The sequence below is a fragment of the Epinephelus moara genome, chromosome 10 (assembly GCF_006386435.1).
Source record: "Epinephelus moara isolate mb chromosome 10, YSFRI_EMoa_1.0, whole genome shotgun sequence".
In the NCBI taxonomy this organism is placed as follows: domain Eukaryota; kingdom Metazoa; phylum Chordata; class Actinopteri; order Perciformes; family Serranidae; genus Epinephelus; species Epinephelus moara.
In genome coordinates this window covers 21659345-21680287 of record NC_065515.1, presented here as the reverse complement: position 1 = coordinate 21680287, position 20943 = coordinate 21659345, and the positions used below count along the sequence as shown (strand labels likewise).

Sequence of the window (20943 nt, the reverse complement as noted above, 5' to 3'; positions counted from 1 at the left end):
CGGAAGCGATGACGGAATAATAACAAACCGAAGAAGCTCTGTTACCTCAACACAACTCGTTTTTTACCCGAATGGAGTTACATTCACTTTTTAATAACATACTTAGCTGTACTTGTGTCCGTCTTACATGTTTTTATGTCGTGTATTGTACGTTTTTGAGTGAAGTAGCTAGTTAGCTAACCGGTAAGCTCATTTTAACGTTTTTATGTTCAGCAGCCGTCAGCCATGTCGTTATTCAGTGTACAAGCGAGGAAGCACACAACTTATTATGACCATCTCATGACCACATCCAGGACACCGGGCAGAGAGCGCCTGGCAGAGCGAAAAGCGACGGACACAACGATAAGCAAAAGTGAGATAACATCCGGAGAGTCTGCGTGTGAAGACAGCAGGTTATCTGATAAAAGCCGACATGTAAACCGGACTTACATCGTCTCTGCGCTGTCAAAAAGTGGCAGCGGGCAGCAAACTTCTTACCGTGGCCGACTCACACTGCAGAGGCGGTCAAGGAGGAAGACCGGGTCTGAAACAGCGGAGAAAACCATGGTGGAAAGCAGCCAGAACACCACACCAGCTCCGGAGAAGCGGCTGACCCTGCAGCGCAGAACAAGGACTCCCTCAATGGATAAAAGCACACATGTGCAGGGTGGGGTTAGCAGCACCGGCCTGCAGCCAACACCGAAAATACTCAGTGAACCAAACGGTAGGACACCTGGTGTATTCAGATCTACGAGTTTAAGAGAGACTGCTGCCTCTGTGGAAACCCATGGGAGGCCTGTGCACTGCAAAACGCCCTCCTCCACCACAAAGCTAGAAGACCAGGCTCGGATCTTTAAAACCCCCACCAGGACGACACAGTTTCAGAAAATCGCCACGAAGAGAGAAGTGTTCGAGAGACTGGCAGGAAAAGATGCACCTAAACCAGTGGCGTTTAAATCTGCAAGTCTAGAGAGGCCCAAATCCCGAGCACAGCAAGTGGAAGACGCAAAACCTGTCCCAGCTCCTCGGGTCAGCAAGGCGGCGTCTGCAGGTGTGCACAAGCCAAACAGCACGCTGCACGTGAAGAAGACATCCAACTCAAGTCAGAGGGTAGACGTGACCCAAACCAGGACCTCCACTCCTGCTCCTGCTCCAGGTCCAGGTCCAGCACCTACCGAGCAGCTCCTGTCTCGTCACAGCCAGGCCCTGGAGCAGCAGGACTCACTGAAGATGGAGAACAGTGCAGTGACTGTTGCAGTCCGTGTACGCCCTTTCAATGCCAGGTTTGTAGGGCAACAATTGTCATAACTGAGGGGTAAATTGCGCAGGGGTAGATGATGTCTGTCAGCATTTAAGGGTGTGGGTGTGGGTCTTTAAAGGTGCCATCTGCTCTAATTAAACTAATAATGATAAACTAAGGTGAAGTTTAATCAGACCCCTTGTGCTTCTGGCATCTCAGTTTTGAGGATATGTTGCTTTTCTTTGTCTACTGTCATAGGAAACTTAATGTCTTTAGGTTTTGGAGTGTTGGTTGGACAAAACAAGCAATCTGATATCTTGCCTTGGGCTTTTGAGATAGACAATTTCTCCACCAAATGCTTATTTAATAACATAATCTGCATATTAATTTATAATGAAAATAATCGTTAGTTGCAGTCTTACACTTCAGGCTTTATAGGAATTTCCTTAGCTGGAAAATGATCACTAAACTACAAACAATGTACATTTTTAGAATATGGAAATGCTCAGATTTATAATCAGGAAAAATACTCTTTCTGGTACAACAAATAAATTTATGAAATAATTTCTGTAAATATTTCTGCTCTGTTGTAGGGAGAAGGCAGAGAAAGCATTACAGGTAATCTTTATGAACGGTCAGGAGACCAATGTCCAGCATCCCGACTCCAAACAGAGCTACTCCTTCACCTATGACTTCTCCTTCTGCTCGGTGGATGAGTGTGACCCAGCATTCGCCAGCCAGCAGACAGTGTACGAAACACTGGCCAAACCTCTGCTGCTGAGGGCCTTCGAAGGATTCAACACCTGCCTGTTTGCTTACGGTCAAACAGGCTCCGGGAAGTCCTACACGTGAGCGTTCTTTTCTGTTTTAGTTTATTACAGACAGCCTTCTACCACTGAAACTTTCTTAATTGTTTTTGCTCTCAAAAAAACAGACTTTGTAAAGTGTGCATATTAGGATGTGTATTTTAATTCATAATTAATCAGTAGTCATTTGATTTGTTTGAAACCCTTGTTGTTTAGGATGATGGGCTTTGGAGAGGAGGAAGGGGTAATCCCACGATTCTGCCAGGAGCTTTTTTCTAGGTTGGCGTCCATGAAGAACGAAGAGGTAAAATGAATGTCTCTTAAAACGCTTTATCTCTGGTTCAGTGCCTCTAACTTATTTTATGTTCTTTTACACTGTTTGCTTCTTCTGTTAGTAAAATTAACTGTTAAAACTTTTCTTAAAGCAATACTTCACCCACTATACTGATCATTGGGCTCTTATATTTCAGGTCAAATGCCATGTAGAGATGAGCTATTTTGAAGTGTACAATGAGAAGATCCACGACCTGCTGGTGACCAGAGATGAGCCAAACCAGAGGCGGATGCCTGTGAGTAGTTTGCAAATACTGGTGCCTACATAAGCTAGTCACTTTGCCTGTTGGAGAACGGATAGTTCTTGGAGTTTACTTTAACAATCTATCAAGATAGCATTGAACATCTGACAGTTGTTCATTTTAGTGAAGCATTCTTACTCATAATGCTTCCTGGATAATGCATACAATGTTCACGGTCATTTGTCGGACTGACTAACCTGAAAGTATATAGTCAAGATAAAATCATGTTGATTTGTGTTTCCAGCTGAGAGTGAGGGAACATCCAGTCCACGGTCCCTATGTTGCTGACCTCTCTGCGTAAGAAACCTTTAATTTCTTTTGCATTATTACACTTCAGTACACTCGAAAGAACATTCTTGAATGCAGAACTGCTCACTTTGTTATTTCTTCACAGGAATATTGTAAGCTCCTACAATGACATTGAGGTATGTTGAAACCGCCGTCAAGATATTTTCTTCTTTAGATCCTCGGCCTTTAGCCGACGCTCTTAAGAAGAACTTTGAATAAGTGAGCAAGTCAGGGTTCAGTGTCATGAGGAATGAGAGGCCACAGTGGAATACAGACATCAATGTTTGACTGAATAATAATGCTTTGAAAGTGTAGTACAGGAACACTTTTTTCAGAGGAGTGCTGAGAATTAAAGATATATCCAAAGCCTAGCATAGAAAATAATAATGCAGCTGATAACTACAAGAAAAGTGCCACATAAAGAGATTCAGTCATAATTTCCCGGTGTCCATGGTTAGGGCTGGCTGGAGCTGGGCAACAAGCAGAGAGCCACGGCAGCTACAGGAATGAACGACAAGAGCTCCAGATCTCACTCCGTCTTCACCCTGGTTATGACGCAGACTCAGGTATGGCCTCTCAACTTCACTGTATGTCACACATCCCACATGTTTGGCCTGATTAATTCTTATATAATATACAAATCCACCACCAGATAAGATACGGCACCACATTTGCTTTTCCAAGTTTTTATTAATGTGTAGAGTGTATGAATAAATTAATTCTGGGGTGGACTGTTCCTTTTAAGCTCAGTGTTACACATCTAATGAGTTTGTCTGTGTGCAGACTGAGTTTGTAGAGGGTGAGGAGCATGACCACAGTATCACCAGCAGGATCAACCTGGTGGACCTGGCAGGCAGCGAACGCTGTAACTCGGCGCAGACAAGTGGAGAGCGACTCAGGGTACACACACACAAACACACACACACCACTTTCCTTGGGTATTGCTGCCCAATCATGAGAATAAGCTTTTCTTCGTTTCATATCATTGTTGAGTGGATATATTTGTTTTTTTTGTTTCCTTTTGCTCCGATAGTATGAACAAACACCACACATGCAAAAATATTGCTAACACATTATTTCATTTTTACTTCCATTTTTCATTAATCTGACATTTTGAAACCTAAACAATATCTTTAAAAATGGGCAGCATGAATCAGTAGGAGTCAATTAATCATTTCTTCTATCTACACTTGATTCTCAGACTGAGATTTTAAAAGATTTAGTTTGTTAAAACCCATTTGCTTGTAATTTGGACCTTAGTGTATCTTGCAGAAGATGTCTTTTGCTTTTTCATAAAACATCATAATTGTACTGTCTCATTATAGGAGGGTGCGAGCATCAACAAATCCCTGCTTACCCTTGGAAAGGTCATCTCTGCCCTGTCAGAACAGGCACTGAGCAGAAAGAAGGTCTTCATACCCTACAGAGAGTCCGTCCTGACATGGTGAGAGATCAGAATGCTGGCACACATGCAGCTGTTGCAGAACTGTTGTTTTGTAAGGTCTCTTAATTATTATTTCTTTATATTAACAAAACTTGTCCACCCTTCATGTAGTGTACTAAAGCTGTGTCTGATTCATGTAAGACAGACTTAAATGACCAAAGAAAATTAATGCAAATACTTTCACAGTACTTACAATGAAGAGGTGCATATGTATAGAAATTGTATGATAAAAGTAAAATCTCGCCATATTTTTCATGTTTCCTCCAATGCAGTAGTTCAGCAGATCTCATTTCCAATTTCGAGGGATGATCCTGACCAAATCCCATTTTCCTCTCCCACAGGCTGCTGAAGGAGAGCCTCGGCGGGAACTCTAAGACGGCCATGATTGCCACACTGAGCCCAGCCGGCAGCAACGTGGAGGAAAGCCTAAGCACTCTGCGCTACGCCAAGCAGGCCCGCACTATCATTAACGTGGCTAAAGTCAATGAGGACACCAGCGCCAAGCTCATCAGAGGTCAGACACTCAAAATATCGACACTCAGAAATCTCTGTTGGACTTAATTGAGCTCTAGAATACATTTCTTTATTATTTATACAGGCTGTTTATTTATCTAAGCCTAAATAGTAGTAGCAAGTTTTATTATGTTTTATCAGTATATTTGTGAACCTGTCTGTACATGCAGCACCTGTGTGTCCTTATTCATGATGAAAACCAGCAGTGGCTTTTCTATACTGAAAAATGTTGTTGCCATAGTCCTGGCATTACAGGTTTGAACAGTATTTGTGCTCTGGAAGAATCCCACAATACGATATTATGCTATAAAGCAACATGTTTTCTGTCTTTTAGCTCCTTCATCTGCCTCTCTTTGTTTCTGTCTCACTGTCTCTGTGTTTTATCTTTCTTTAAATACGAATGTCTTTCTATTTGTGTCTTGCTCTTGATCTCCTTCCCTCTCCTTCTCTCACACATACCCTCCTGTCTGCCCATCAATCCATCACCAGCTTATGCACTACCCAGTTCAATTAAGGCCTGGCCCTAACCTTGCCTCCAGGCCATATTTATGCACTGTCAGCCGCACATGGCGGCTAACTGTCATGCAAGTATTATTTTTCATAAGATGATTGTGCTGCTGTTTGACGTTTTTAGCACTGAGGGGAGCTCTTGCCGTGGAGTTCTCTCACACGGCCTGTCAGTGTGTGATACTCAAAGTTAATGCGACTCAGACATTACAAATCAAGTCAATGTTGCTCAGTAAATAAGTGACATTGTCTGGCTGTTTGCTGGCAAAATCTGAATATTTCTGTTGGCTCTGTGAAAGTCACGTCTTAGAAGACTTTACAGACTTTTGTGTACAGTAACTCCCTGGAGTTTCACATTGACTGAAAAATTTCAGTGTACATTTGCTCTGAACTGCTTGATATTTCAGCTTTTACAAAGAATTTTAGACAAACATTTGCATGTTTTCAGAGCTGAAGGCGGAGGTGGAGAAGCTGCGAGCAGCCCAGATGAGCTCCCAGGGTGTCCAACCAGAGAGGGTCAGGCTGTTCCAGCAGGAGATTGCTGGCCTGAGGAACAGACTCTGCCAGCAAGAGAGAGAAATGGCAGAGGCCAACCGGTCAGTATCACTACAATAATTGAGTCTTTTTCATTAAATATCTGAGGCAACAGACCCAGATATCTTTTTTTGATAGGGTCAAAGTGTAGCAGGTTTCCCCAGTATAAAGAACACTAATAGCGAAGTGATGATTTGCATGTATTCTGTCTTTATAAGTACATATTGTTTTGTTTTTTTTCTCATCTTGCACACACTGTTACATAATTTAATTTATCAGCCATTTAAAAAGTGAAAATGTAATGATGCCAACATACAAAGACTAAATTTGTACTTATTCTGTACAGGTAAAAAAGCATAATTTTCAAATATTTTTCTTTTTAAAGGAATAAACAAATAAAAAAAGGGAAAACATACTCATGATAAAGACATTTTGCAAAGTTCATGTTCTCCTTGTCATAAACTTTAGCCAGTGAGGTTAATAAGTGATTGAGTAGGGGAGACATCTGAAAGGATCATGGAAGAATTTGATTGGAGGTGATTGAATTTTTGGTTATATTTATCTTATTTTCGGAAAGGGCATGGAGAGAGAAACTGGAGCAAGCTGAAGTCCGTAAACGTGAAGAGACCAAAGAGTTGCAGGTATTTTTTTGAGCATAACATTCATTTTCATTCATTTTTTTTTACTGTCCTAAAGTGCACACCACACTTTACTGTGTCAAGGCTCTCATCCACTGTGTCCAACAGCTAATAATCTTTCGCCACACTGACCTGAAAAGGTCAAAGTATGAAACCCTGGTACAAGCTGTAATAAATTATGTGTAAAATAAGTATTTGGAAACTTTCTCTGTGTTTTCAGAAAGCCGGCGTGACTTTCAAAGTGGACAACCGTCTTCCCAACCTGGTGAATCTTAACGAGGATCCTCAGCTGTCTGAGATGCTTCTGTACATGATCAAAGAGGGTCGAACCACAGTGGGCAAGCTCAAGTCTGGGTCCAGGCACGACATCCAGCTGACAGGAGCCCTCATTGCTGACCAGCACTGGTAAAGCGTTTTTGCTTTTCTTATTCATCGAGCAATCTTTCTAATGGAGATATTACCTATTTTCCTTTTTTAACCACAGCAGGCATTCAATGTGGAAAATATATATATGTATTTTTTTTTGTATGTTTCAGTGTTATAACAAACGTCCAGGACACTGTCAGCATCACTCCCATGGACAACGCCAAGACCTTTGTTAATGGAAACCTCATATCAGAATCCACTGTCCTGCATCATGTGAGTAGTGAAGATTAGCATCATACTCATCATACCCACTCATCACGTTTTATTTTATAAATTTAGCTCTTTTAATTTCTGTGTTCATGGTTTTCAGGGCGACAGGGTGATTCTTGGTGGAGACCACTACTTCCGCTTCAATCATCCAGCAGAGGTGCAGTCTGGGAAGCGGGTGTCATGCTGGACAGGCGCAGGCGATGGCCACAAAGACTTTGAATTCGCCAAAAATGAGCTCCTCGCGGCTCAAAGAGCTCAGTGAGTGCCAAAGACCAGATAAGAAAAATCACAATACCAATATACCAGCCATGCTATTCTTTGTAAAAAAAAATTCAGGGCAACATCTTTTTGTGCAGACTAATAATCAAAATCAGAACTCCTCTTAAGTCGCCTTTGTGTGTCCCAGGCTGGAGGCAGAAATTGAAGAGGCTCATTTGAAGGCAAAAGAGGAGATGATACAGGGGATTCAAATGGCAAAAGAGGTGGCTCAGAAAGAGCTATCTGACCAGAAGGCGCTTTACGAGAAGAAGATCCGAGCCCTGGAGAAAGAGCTGGTACGCTAAACTTTCCCTTCGTGTTTTTGAAATGTATGACTAGATAAAACATTTTGATTTTCATTTGTACTGTATTAGTTGTGTGTTGACATTCTACAATTTTTGCCACAATTAATGCCAAAATATAATTAATTCAGACTGAGGAGACTAAACGGAAGCGTCAGCAGGAGTTGGACCAGCAGAGGGTGGCCAGCCAGATGGCAGAGCTGAAAATGGCCAAGCAGGAGCTGGAGCAGGAGGTGGACACACACAAGAAGCGCATCCGCCTGCACATGGAGGCCCAGGTCAGGACCCAGAACGTCTGAAATTTCTGTCTCATTTTAATGAATTTCACTATTTTTAGAGGCCTTTTGTACTAGATAGATTTTGTTCTGTTGGAAAGAAATGGACAATTACACCCACTTACATGAACTTGTTTACTCTGCTTTATTCTGCTGTCAATATATATTAGCCTTTTCAAATTTTTTAATGTTAATAATTTTACTGATCTTATTTATTGTCCTCACACTGACTGGCTAATCCCTTTTTTTCCTCCTGGAAGAGGCTGTGTACATCTAGAGTCAGTCTAGACAACTTGGTCTACAGTCAGTGGTACAGAGTAGTAGGTGGTAGAGCTGCAGGATCTTTAGAGAAGTATGGCATTTGAAACAGATCTTATTTCAGCCAGCTTTCTGCATTTTCCCTTTCTTGATCCTCAGAAGTCTGTCTAAGATAAGATAAGCCTGTACTGATCCCCAGAGGGGACATTTAGATGCTGCAGCAGCAGGCTGACAGAGATAAGAACAGATAAATGGAGGAGTAGAAATAACACATAAGCATACAAAATAAGAGCCATAAAAACACAAGTGGAGAAGTAAAAAAAAAAAAAAGAGAACTATACAAGAGCAGTTAAAGACAAAGTTATGAGGTGACGAGTTGGAAATCTGGAATATCCCTGTAACCATAAATGACATCATCGTCTTCATTTGCTCATTCCCATGATTTCTGATGATCTAAAACAAGCTCCAGAAGTTTTATGTTTAACTGATGGGCCATTTGGGATGTGTTGTGAGTCGTGGTGAAGCTTGGCTTCAGTCATAATGTCTTGGCCTGGTGATTTTTAATGTTGTGTACATGTACCATGATTCGCTCCAGGTGATGGAGGAACACCGTGTGTGTCAAGCAAAGATTGTTGACGCCCTGGAGGCGGAGAAGAGGAAGATCAGCAAAGAGCTCGAGGAGATGCAGAAGAAAAGAGCCTTTAGGGAACACCGTACGCTCCAACATGGTGAGAGCTTTCAGGCCACTACTGAGTGCCTATTAGGGCTAGGAACCACAGTGACAGTTTACACCATATAAGTTCCAGATTTGTGGGTTTGTCCTTTTTAAATCGGAAATGTTACAGTAGAGAGAGTTTGTCAGGACCCATGTAAACATTTAAAAGAATGCTTCACCTGCAGAATGACCATTTGTATATCAGTAACTAGCCGCAGGTTACCTTGAATCTGTGAAGAGAAGTTTGTGTTTCTCACATGCCTCCACAGTGAACGGAGAATCTAAATTTAAATCTCACTACATCTCCGTAACATAAGTGTCTGAATAATGTTTGTGAAAACACAAAGTTATAGTAAGGGTAGTATTACTTTTTGTACTGGGTGACTTATCCAACAGAATTAAAACAGATGTTACAGAGTGAATCCTTTCTGTCCAGTGCTATCAAATCAGGCTGACATAAAGTAAATCTAGGACAGATGCTCTGACTCAGGGCTGCTGGCTCTAGTGAAGTTAATGTGTTTCATTTCTGTATTTTAGTGTCTCCACAATGGGACGCCATGAAGTTGTCCCTGATGATCGAGGAAGCCAATAAGATCAGCGCTAAACTGAAGAAACACACGGTATTCAGCAGGTATGAAAATACAAGATTGGGCCTCAGTTTATACATGATGTGATTTATTAGACAGGTTACAAACCCATCAAGAATCAATAAACCTATTGAAGTGTCACAGGAGTCGGTATAATTTTCATTAACATAAGCCAAAAATCATTTGACTCTCCTCTTTTGTAGACATGAGAGCTCTGAAGATGAGATCCAGAAGCAGGGCGGTCCGCTGCAGGTGCGAGTTCAAAACACAAAGCTGGGGATCTCCACTTTCTGGAGTCTGGACAAGTTCCAAAACAACATCGCTGCCATGAGGGAACTCGATCAGGTCTGCCTTAAATTAGTTCTGCCTTTCAATTCATCACTTTTTTTGAGTTACTGAAAGTAAAGAGGAAAGTCTCGAGAATCTGAAACCTGAGGAATTAAAAATATCCTCAAATTAAAACAAGAGTAAAACAGAGCTGATTCCTGATGTGGAAACTGGCTGTACTTTTGTAATGATATTTTGACCAAATTATAAACATACAATGGGTGCCACAGATGTTGCTGTGAACCCTTACAAAACAGAAGGAACCTGGGAACATGTTGTCCCATTGTCCTACTCATCTAAAGACTTGCAGATCAGATGAATTGAAGACTTGATTCCCATTAAAGGTGAATGTCTTCGCTCTGTCAGGCTTTTTGCTTGTTTCCCAGTCTGAGGTTGCCACAGTTGTAAAATTCCTGCAAAGGTTATGACATTATAAAAAATGTTTTTCAGGTCTGGAAATAGTTTGGAATTGACAGAATGTCTTTGGAGACGTTTTGAATATGCATTGTTTTGGATATTGTTCAAAATATGTTCATAAAAACCCCACACCGATCAGATCAGCATTGCGTCATCCCCAAGGCCGGGCCTCCTTTTGGGGGAATGAAACGTGCTGCACGTCAGGAGAGAAACAGGAAAATGCGGAAAAGCTGTGTGTAGCACGTTAAGACTTCCCCACTGAGATTTGAGCTACATCAGATACATGAATATTCACTGTCAGTGTGGTGAATCGCTAAATGATGCTGGTGAAAGTTACTATTGATGGGTAGCTAGCTAACGTTAGCTTGAGTGGGAGGCTGCTAGTAATGCTACAGTCATACAATTAAACAGCATCAGACTATTATCCCCAACTAAATCTCAGTATCTTCAGTTTTCTATCCTCCAAAAAGGGGCTTGGTCTTGACGTTTTGCGAAGTACCCATGTGTGCCTTTCTGGTCTATTGGCATATGTAACAATTATGCGGTGGGAATGTATTAGCAAGTAAAGTTAGCAAGCGCTAGCAGTTTGCAAATGCCTGGGAAAAGTGTGTTCAGTAATGTATGGCTGTGTCATTATATAGGCCTACCTTTTTTGAACCACTTAAAGTCATGAAAATGGTCTAAAAATATTATAGAAAATTTTTATAAAAGTTTTGAAAAGTCATCGGTAAAAATGCGTGGGAACCCTGCAGGTCGTTCGGCCAGTTTTCTTCTGATCTTTACAAGGAATAGAGGATGCTGAGAATATTTAGCGGACATGTTGATGGAATTTTACTGGACAGTATTATTGAATACTATACACAGAATCAGAATGATCATGGATGTAATGTAATCATAAATATATTTATACCCCAAAGGATCTCAAGACAATGACGGATATACGAGTAGACTCATGATCAAGCTGATAAACGAGCGCCAGCAATATGCTTGAAAATTCAAAGCAAGCTTGTGCATACCTGCTTATTTAATTTGACTATTACTCTAATAAGCTGCAGTATTTTGCCTGTCGAGTGAAGCGTATTCAGCCAGCCGGTCTGTCTGTTCCTCATTCTGCAAACTAAGAGTGTGACATCAGCTCATGTGCGATTGCCAATTTCCCAGGCGTTTGACCTTATTTACAGTCCAGAATGGGTTGTTTTATGCCTGACAGAGGGATGCTGCCTCACTTTGCTGTGCTTTTCTCATTAAGTTGAGTAAATGAGACTGGGCATGTCAGCAATAGTTTACTCTCCACAGGGGGATTCCACCTCTAAAGATGACGATGTGTTTTATGACCCCGATGATGAGTGGGAGCAAGATATATCGGCCTCCTCTGCTTCCACCTCCTCCTCCTCACGCCGGAGGTAATTATCCAGCTCTTCCTCTCTCCCCCTATCCATCAACCTCTTTCTAGCACCTTACCTAGATGTTTACATTAGGTGTTGGGGACTTTTGGGGATTACTTGAAATATGTGACAAGGCAAATGTAATCTTAAATGCACAGTCCTCATGCACAACTGAACTCAAAGCCTCTTGCACTCTTTTAATGTGGACAATGTGTCAGGAAAATGGATGTACTGTATGTGGAAAGTTGAACTGTATGTGGATGGAACACGGAAAATCATTTTTTTTGTCAAACAGTTTGGAAGATTTTGGTTGTTTTCACAAAGTCATCTTAGTTTCCACCAATGTGATTTACACCCTGGCACGCGTTTTTGACATTCAACACATCCTTCTTTCTCTCATGAAGAGCTGGTGTGAAGTCGCTGCCCACAGAATATTTCCTTCTTTATTATTTTTCCTCTGTTCATTAATATCATTTCCATGAAGGCCAAGCCAAGGGGTTTAGAAAAGGAGAGGGCACTGAGGGTCCCTGTGTTGCTCACTCTACAAACCACAAGCCAAAGAGAGAGAGAGAGACACACACACACACACACACACACACACACACACACACACACAGCACCTGTGGTACATGCAGAACCCCCGACATTTTCCCCTCACATTGTTGTTATTCTTGTCAGGCATGCTTATGGTGCTCCTGGTGGTGCCTGAACTACCAGCAGACCCAGCCAAATGACACATGGCACAGGCACTGTGGTTCCTTCCTTCGTCCATTCTCTCCCTGACTCCAGTAAACCCATGCCTAAGCCTCATGGCCACAGTCATAGCTGTTTACTGACTTTCCCTCCTCTGGGTTTTTCATAATAATGAAACTGTATTCCCCTGTTGAACTCATTTAACCCCACATGAGTTCAACACAATACCAAATCCAAATCTAAATGTGCCCATTCCACACTTAAAATTAGATTATCTTAACCATGTCCAGAGATGAAGAAGCGCTGCCTACATTAATAAATGCAGTCTGTCTCCAATCACCTCATAATGTCAGCAAAATAATCAGAGCTCTCAGATCTAGATAGGAAATCTCCACAAATTAAAAACATTGCAGTCAGTACAGAGAGTAACAGACCTCAAGATTGGTTTATTTTAAAAAGTACTGGCACAACAAAGTTACAGGCAAACCTCAAGCTGCAGTGAGTATAATGGTTTCTGCAAAAAACAGTCTTTAAGAACACATCAAATTCACTCTAAGTACACTTGAGCATCAAATTATTCTGAATGAGAGCTAATAATTATGAATGGAAATATAAAATGTTTGCAGGGTACTCACAGCATTTTGGTTCTGGTTTGTTTGGCATCAGGAGCCGGAGCTTCTTGAAAAGCAGGAGAATCTCAGGTCGTCTCTACGAGATCCGGGTGCATCCGATTCAGAGCCTCCACAACGGCTCCTCGCAGTCTGCTGGTGAGATACTGAACAAAATGACCTAAAACAAGTGTTAGAGTTAAAATTTGTAAATCTGTAAAATGCTTATCCGTAACACAGAGAAAGTTGGGGAATAAACGGACCAGATGCTACAATTGATTATGCAACAAATTAATGTTTACTATGACGCAGTGTTGTAAGAATGAGGTCTGGTGAGGTCATGTCTGTGTACACTGACTCTTCAATTTGTCTGTCCCAGGGTTGATGGGTGGGGCCAAACTGCCCTCCACCCACTCCGGCAGCCTAGACTCTGCCATGCTTGGCATCTGCAAGGAGCTGTTGGGCCAGTCCGTGGCCCGTCTGCGTGGTTGTGGTGGAGCTGAGGAAAGCATGGCGGACAGGTTGGCCTCTGATCTGCACTTACTGTATGTGGCGGTCCAAACCATAGCTGACCAGTATGACAGCTTGGGTGATGACAGCCAGGAGAATGGTGAGACTTAATATAAAATGAAGTACTTTATGAGTGACAACAAAAACAAACTGATGGGGATCCAAATAAATAAACAAGCCGGTGCTTTTCTTCCAATACTTAAGAACATCTTGTCAGGGTTTTGGGATTTGAAGCCATTTTTTCCATTAATTCAGTTTAAATAAACTTAAATCTTTTAAAGAAATTGTCCAGACTCTTGTTAGACAGCCAAGGGTCTTATTTCCTTGGCTGATTTACTGTGTAGGTGGTGAACCAAACCGTTATTATGCCTTTTTCTCCTGCAGTGTTTGCGTGTAGCTTGGTCGCCAAGACTCAGCTGATCAAGGCCACCACAATCATAGAGAGTGCAGTGTTTGCTACCATGCAGTTGTTTGCCAGTGTTAAACCCTCCTCCGGCCGGCTCTACTCCATCGCTGAAGAACTCAAGACCCAAGTCAAGAAGATGGGAGGATTCTTCCAGCTGCTCATTCAGGTAAACACAAAAATACCACACTGCGTTTAAGGTATTCAACAGCACAGTGTTGTGCTTTTTGTGGCATTTGCAGCCAGTGTGCAAAATCTGAGCTGAAAAATGATTTTCAGTTGAGTGTAGTTTGGACAGTAGGTGGCTGATCAAAATGCAGAGCATTAATTGACGTGTCTTAGCTCTGAGCTGTTTGAGCTGTCTATGGAAATGGCAAAGCGGAGGGAATTCTCAACCTTGAGCCCCAAACAGAACATGAATATATGGAAAATAAATCTAGATTCCCTACCAGCCTCAGCACCTAAACAAGCACAGTTTTGCTCTCTTACCCCTGATTTTTCACATTCTCCAGCATTTTCATTTATTTACCGACCCTTCAGACTGTGTCGAGCATTTTGTCGGCTCGCTTGCATTGATTTACTGTTAAATCAATTTTAATTCAACCTGTTTGTTTGTGCTGACTTGATGCCGACTGAAAATAGAAAATTTTCTCCCCATTCAGGGTTGCGAATCTGAGATCACTTCAATGGTGACGGATGCACGGAGGAAGAGCAGTCAGTGCCTGGATGCAGCACTGCTTGCACTGGGCCACCTGGTGGCGGTGACAGGCATGCCGCTGAATGCTATGGGGCTGCGTGCCCAGGCCACAGGCAAGGTAACATCGCCATTAATATCACAGCAGTTACTATCTTTGTCAAAGCTCTGGGGTCCACTGTAATCAAGCCTCTACTCCACAATACTTGAGAATGGAATATTAGCCGTGTGGATCTCAGCAAAGAAGCTGGTGGAGGATTATTGAGCTGAATAAGGATATGACATGCTTGATATGTTACCGTGCAAGCGCTGTGGTTTCTCTTGTTGTGTTAAGCGGGGCAAGGAAATATTTAGAGTTGTCACTGTCTTTCAAAGGTGCACAGTGTATTATTCAACAGTGACTAGCACACATTTGTATACAAAGATAACAAAAAAGACTCCCAATGCTGCAGATAATTTACCTGACAGAGGATCTTTGGGAAATGTAGTGACAGAATAAAAAACATCAGACAGCAATGATCCGTGTGACCCAAAGATGTCAAAAAGTGGGGAAAAAGAACTTGGAGATAAAGTGATTGGGCAGACCAATATATAGGGCAATATTAGATTCTTGCAGCTATATCGGTATTTGCGCTTGTTGGCCATAGACCGCAAATTAAGATGGACGACATGACCACTCCCCAAGAGTGAAGCCAAAACTGGTGGCTGGCTGCAGGACAGGTCAAGGATAGTTTCTCTCATTTTATGTAGTTCTTATCATGCTGATTAATCTTCAAGTGTTAATTTTTCTGATAAATTTTGTCATAACTAGTTATTTTATGCTATGAAAAGGGAGTTTGAAATCATGATCGACAGCTGTATGTGCCAGCTGGTGTGTATGTGATCAGTGGCGCTGCTTGCGATTGGTCGTATGGCAGGAACTTTAAACTGCTATTGTGCAGTCCTTGGTTATAAATGATGTCACCAGCACAAGATGGCAGCGGCCATATCCAGGATATTTTGGCTTCGTTTTTGTACAGTCGGGGTAAAGTAGAGATGTGTTGTCCATCTTTATATACAGGGTTCCCACAGTCATGAAAAACCATGGAATTTAACAGTCACAATTTTTTACAGTTTTGTAAAAGGCATGGAATTTGTTGTGTAATGAAATTGTTCAGTAATCTTCCGTGGATCAAATTAAATCAAATTTTATATAGCACATTTAAAAACAACCGCAGTTGACCAAAGTGCTGTACAAATCAAATGAGTAACACAAATATCCTTCCACATAGTGTAACATAACGGCAGATGTATTCTCTGTATCTGTCAACATAACATAACTCTAATATGTGCTGATGCGTGACATTTTTTGTTGCCATCATATATGTTTCTTCATATTCTTCCCACGTTCCATCTCTCCCTTAATGTATGCTTGCCAGCTGTAATTATCTTTGAATGAAGTTTGAATCTATTGTTTGAAAAACAACTGGCAAGTGGAGCAAAAAAAAAAAACAAGTAATGAGTCATTGAAAAGTCATGGAAAAGTTTTGAAATTTCGTCCATGAAAATGTGTGGGAAAATACAATTAGCCGATATATCGTTATCAGATTGTTTCTTAACTCTCAAATATCAGTTTCATTATCGGCCTCAAACATCCTGTATTGGTCAGGATATACTTCTAATACTCTGTCCTAAACCATCAGGGATATCCTGTTTTTGTGTGTATTGGGTTTTGCAGCTTTTGGTTATCAAAAATATGATAATAAAAATGTGCTTTGTTATTCTATGATCTTTTCAGCAATCAGTTGTCACGTGTCTGCTGAAGGGGACCAATAAGGGCGTCAGCGCTCTCCTGGAGGAGAGCCTCACCATCACCAGAGAGATGCTGAGAGATGCTCAGCTGGCCTACCCCAGGAACCCAGTAAGAGATCATGATCCTGTCACTAGTTGTCATGGTTATATAATTAATTATGTGTTGATAATTTACTTTCTGTAATGGTGTAAGTAAAAAAAATCTTAAAATGTGGTGTAATCATTGATAATCCATCTGTGCTTACAGCTGCTGCAGAGCCTAAAATCCAAGACGCTTGACTTAGCCTGTGCTCTGCAGAACTACATGCATTGCCACATCACGGTAAGTTTCAGCAGCAAAACCAGCTACTAAGACTTACGGTGACATTTGAAAAAAGGTTTAAATTATAGGAAACTAAATATTTACATTTGCAATTACATGGGTGTCAACTGTGTTGGCCCACTAGAAATGTCATCAGCAATTCTCCAGCTCCTCCCTCCCATAATTTCCCCTCTTTTTTTTCCCTGGTGCCAACACCTGATTCAGTTTTTGACATGTCACAGTAGGAAAAGCACAGGTGTAAACAATGAAGTTAAAGATGGCTGAATTCCATTTAGCTGCTTTGATTTCAGGGTCCTGGTATTGTGCGTGCTCACTGTCACACTCACTGGGGCTCTTGAACAGAACAGAGCCGTCGTCAGCGTCATTAGTAACACGTGTGCTTTTTCTACTATGACAGCTCAAAAGGTCTATGAAGAAGTTGATTAATGGAATCAGCTATCAGCTATCCGCAGCTCCATTCCAAAAACTGCTGGTATTTGTTTGGGTAAACTACGGCTGAAAGACAGAATACACGCTCAGCAAAGCCTCCCTGGATATGTAAAGGTTTAAAACAGTCTTCCGTCGCGACACAGGCTTCAATGTTACAGATTAATACCCCCACACACAGCAGCCCTGTTAAAGATGCCACTCAGCCTTTATTGCTCCTGTAAAGCTCAATGCTCTGTAGGCTTATCTCGCCGCAGTCGCCCCTTGACGATCGTTCAGGTAATGAATGTGTTGAATGAAGTGGCATCAGTCACAGCTAACAGGCTTGTTTGCCGTTATCTTAGCCACACAAAGTAGCAGTTTTTTTTTTTGTTAAAACCAATCATTGACACGTATAAGCGCTGGGGCATTTTGCCGCCCACAATGTCATTGTAGTCAAATAAACTTGAGTTATAGCCTGAGGCAACTACTTTCACTGTGGGTTTTTTTTTTTTTTTTTTGAGCAAAGGATTTAACACAGGACTGCACATGTGCACGATCGCTGATGTAAATGCATCTGTAAATTACGTTATAGTTTTCAGCTCATAAGAAAAGCCCCATTAGTGATTCAACTGTTGGTATAAAAGGGTGAAAGTTGCTTTTCCAAGGGTTTATGAATTGTTATGGCAGCTAGTAAAAAAAAAAAAATACAATAATGTTAAAGTATATCTGTTAATATATTTAAATATATAACTTTTTCATTTTACATTTTCTGCTTTACTGTAGTTAACTGGGGGAAGGATGCCTTTAGATTTATGTCATAGAAAAGAGCACATCACCATGAAGCCCCATTCATTCAGTGACATCATTTGCATCTGTGTGTGTGAGAATATTTGTAATGCATCTGTGTGATTGCTAAAGTGGTATTAGGCTACATACAGAACTGGATGTGACAACTCAAAGATCCCTAGTTAAAATATCAAGTTCAGCTGGGAGCATGCAGCTGAGGATTATCAGTAAAAGTTAATTTAAGTTGAGCTTGGTTGTTAACAATTTTTAATGAACTATATAGTGTCCAATGGTGTGCTCTTTATTATGTAATTGTCGGTTGTGTTAAATTTAGTCTTGTTTATGTGCTGTGTCTTGTATTCATCATTTGGGTGTGCTTTTTTTTCCAAAAAGGAGAGAGAGACTGACCCTAAGGAGGTGGAGGAAGGGGAGGAGGAGGCCTCGGCTTCCCATCTGCAGAGACTGAGGACTGCAGCGACCAAGCTGTTCCAGCTGAACCAGGCCATCAGACAGCTGCATTCCTCCTTGTCTACTGCCCTGCGAGGTGAAGCTTGTGACATACACACAGTCTGGATGTTTGGCTGAAACTTTTTTTTATTTTGTTGCTATAATACTTGTGCTGTTTTTTGGATAAATATTGTAGGTTTTTATGGTTGGTTAGCTGGCAAAGTGGCTGACATGGACAAATTAACACTCCTCAGCTTAAATCTAAACCACATCACTGCAGTTGTAGGTGTCACCTCCGATATCTGACTGTCATTCTCTTTCCAGCCAAAGACAGAGACTCCAACCTGAGCAGCAGCAGAGAGCTGATCTCCTCCTCTGCCAAGGCTGTTGATGAGCTGATCACCGGTCTGTCCAAGGACGGAGCGCTGACGCTGCCCCTGCAGCTTCCCGTTCTTCAGAGCGTCTTGACCGCACGTGACGAGCTCCACTCTGCCCTGCAGTCCCTGTCCTCCTGGAGGTCGCAAGAGGCGGGAGAGAGCAGGAGCTCTGCCGCCTCAGATAAGAGCACAGAGGATGAAACCTCGAGTAAAGAGACTCACAGTGCCGTTAGAAATCGAGTCGTGAGTAAGTTAGTAGTGTGCCCTCTCCCTGCAGGTGTGTCGGCCACAGGCAGCCTACACTGGGTGTGATGTGCTTTTATATAATGTGTTACTCTATGATGTGCTCACATAGTGTATGATTTACTGTAAAAAATTAACTGCTGATGTAGACAAAACTTTTTCTGATAACAAATGGGTCGTGGGGATTTTTTTTTTTTGCACACTCTGGTATCACCAACCTGGCATCACAGGCAGAAAACACTGCAGAGACTTCTGTAGTGCTGCCATCCAAGTTGGTCAAAAGTTACTCACATTCGTCCCTGTCTGCTCTCTAAATGTGAGCAACACCTGCCTTTTTTAAGGGCTATTTTTTCAATTAAAAAGAAAGTAATAAATGGGGGCAAACAAATTAATGCTAATTAATATGTGTATGCTTCAAACTACAGCAGTAATTCCTATCATCATGTCACTTTTTATTCATTTAAATATACAACATTTCAATATACAGCAACTCAGGTACTGTGCTTTGTAAAAAAAAAAAAAAAAAAAAATATTACACACTTTCTCCCCACTCTTTCCTGTATATAATTTCTTGTACGACGGCATGTTTTGTTCTTACGTTTGCATTAAGATTAGCTCTTATATATTGTGCGACACACTCTGCAGCTATTTGCACTCAGGAGGGACTGGTATACTCAGTGTTTCTTCATGTACATTAACACAGATGTGTTTTTGTTTCCTTTAATGCTTTTGTATCACTTGGTAAATTTGATGTGTCAAAATAATACAGCAACTTGTGTTTCTGCAATAAATTCATGTGGCTTGGTTTGACAAGGACACAAAGCTTTCATACTGCATGTCCTTATTCTGTAAACAGTGAACTGATTGTGACGACAATACAGTCAGTGGGAAATGTTAAGCAGTCAAAACATTCATATACATATTCCTTCATTGCCAAGGAGGTTTTCGCTTACAAGGAATTTGCTTTGGTTTTTGTTGCAAATATTAAGCATACAGTGTTAAGAGGAAATAAAAATAAGGCAAATGACTAAAAAAGTTACTACAAAGATATGACAATTTAAAAAGTAATATAGCACAATATAGCTTAGCATATAAAGAAGCTGCAGTTTCGTGCAGGATGGGGGAATATGCAAAAGTTGACAGTGGAGCAAATATGTGCAATGTGTTGTGCAAGGTGTGCAATTATGTACTGCATAAAGACCAGGCATGTCTAAAGTCTGGCCCAGGGTCCAGTGTGGCTCTTGGGCCGATTTAAAACAGCCGTCAACCCGTCTTTCAAAATATACTCTATGTGGCCGCCACACAATATTGGTTAATCAAGGAGGTAACTTTGCATTTTTTCTGTTCGCCTCACGATGGCTGGATCATCATGCAGTTTGAAGACATGCACCAAGCAGGAACTACGTACGGAGAAACACATTTCCTACTAAGTATGGCCCCAGAGAAGTAGCATAAAGTCGACAGCGAGGGCCACCATTTTCAGGAGCGATGGAAAGTTGAATACTTTTTCATTTAACAGTTGTGTCTGTCTAATTTGTGTGATTTTTAATTTTTTTTGGTAACACAGATGATGCAAGAAGCAGCTGGCCCCCAGGTGTTTTCACATTCTCTAATCTGGCCCCCAAAAGTCTGGACACCTCCTGATACAGACAGTGTCTGTGAGGTCCCGTGCCTCATTGACAAGGCCCTTTGCATTTGGAAAGAAACTGTCTGACGTGACGTTTTGGTCCTGATGGATCGTAGCCTCCTGCCAGAGGGGAGTGTAACAGAGAGTTTGTGTCCAGGGTGGGAGGGGTCGGCCAGGGTTCTGGAGGCTTACAAGTCCTGGAGGGACGGCAGATTACGTTCAATCACCTTCTCAGCAGAGCGTACGATATGCTGCAGTCTGCCTTAGTGAATTAAATGTAGTGAATTAAACACTGAAATTACATGACAAGACTCCACAGGCTTACACATACTACATATGGATCTCTATAC

The 20943-nt window shown here is 41.6% G+C and overlaps 1 protein-coding gene across 1 annotated transcript; it reads left to right on the top strand.

The window, feature by feature from the left end:
- kif14 (kinesin family member 14) lies at window positions 1-19829 on the top strand. The gene is made up of 29 exons (XM_050055796.1): window positions 1-1262; window positions 1813-2067; window positions 2242-2329; window positions 2496-2594; window positions 2845-2897; window positions 2995-3025; window positions 3347-3454; window positions 3672-3788; window positions 4214-4332; window positions 4674-4846; window positions 5801-5948; window positions 6464-6527; window positions 6745-6929; window positions 7061-7163; window positions 7261-7418; window positions 7567-7714; window positions 7852-7998; window positions 8849-8981; window positions 9506-9599; window positions 9759-9900; window positions 11596-11702; window positions 13044-13144; window positions 13365-13595; window positions 13880-14067; window positions 14561-14713; window positions 16370-16492; window positions 16631-16705; window positions 18293-18443; window positions 18671-19829. Exons 1-29 carry the CDS (start codon window positions 226-228, stop codon window positions 19033-19035), a joined length of 4896 nt encoding a protein of 1631 aa, XP_049911753.1. The 5' UTR covers window positions 1-225; the 3' UTR covers window positions 19036-19829.
- The last annotated feature ends 1114 nt before the right edge of the window (window positions 19830-20943 follow it).

Bases quoted from the DNA above. Each gene is read 5' to 3' on its own strand.
- kif14 (XM_050055796.1), top strand. From the start codon at position 226: ATGTCGTTATTCAGTGTACAAGCGAGGAAGCACACAACTTATTATGAC. The intron at 4,333-4,673 runs GTGAGAGATCAG...CCTCTCCCACAG, and splicing joins AGAGAGTCCGTCCTGACATG to GCTGCTGAAGGAGAGCCTCG. The intron at 6,930-7,060 runs GTAAAGCGTTTT...TGTATGTTTCAG, and splicing joins CTCATTGCTGACCAGCACTG to TGTTATAACAAACGTCCAGG.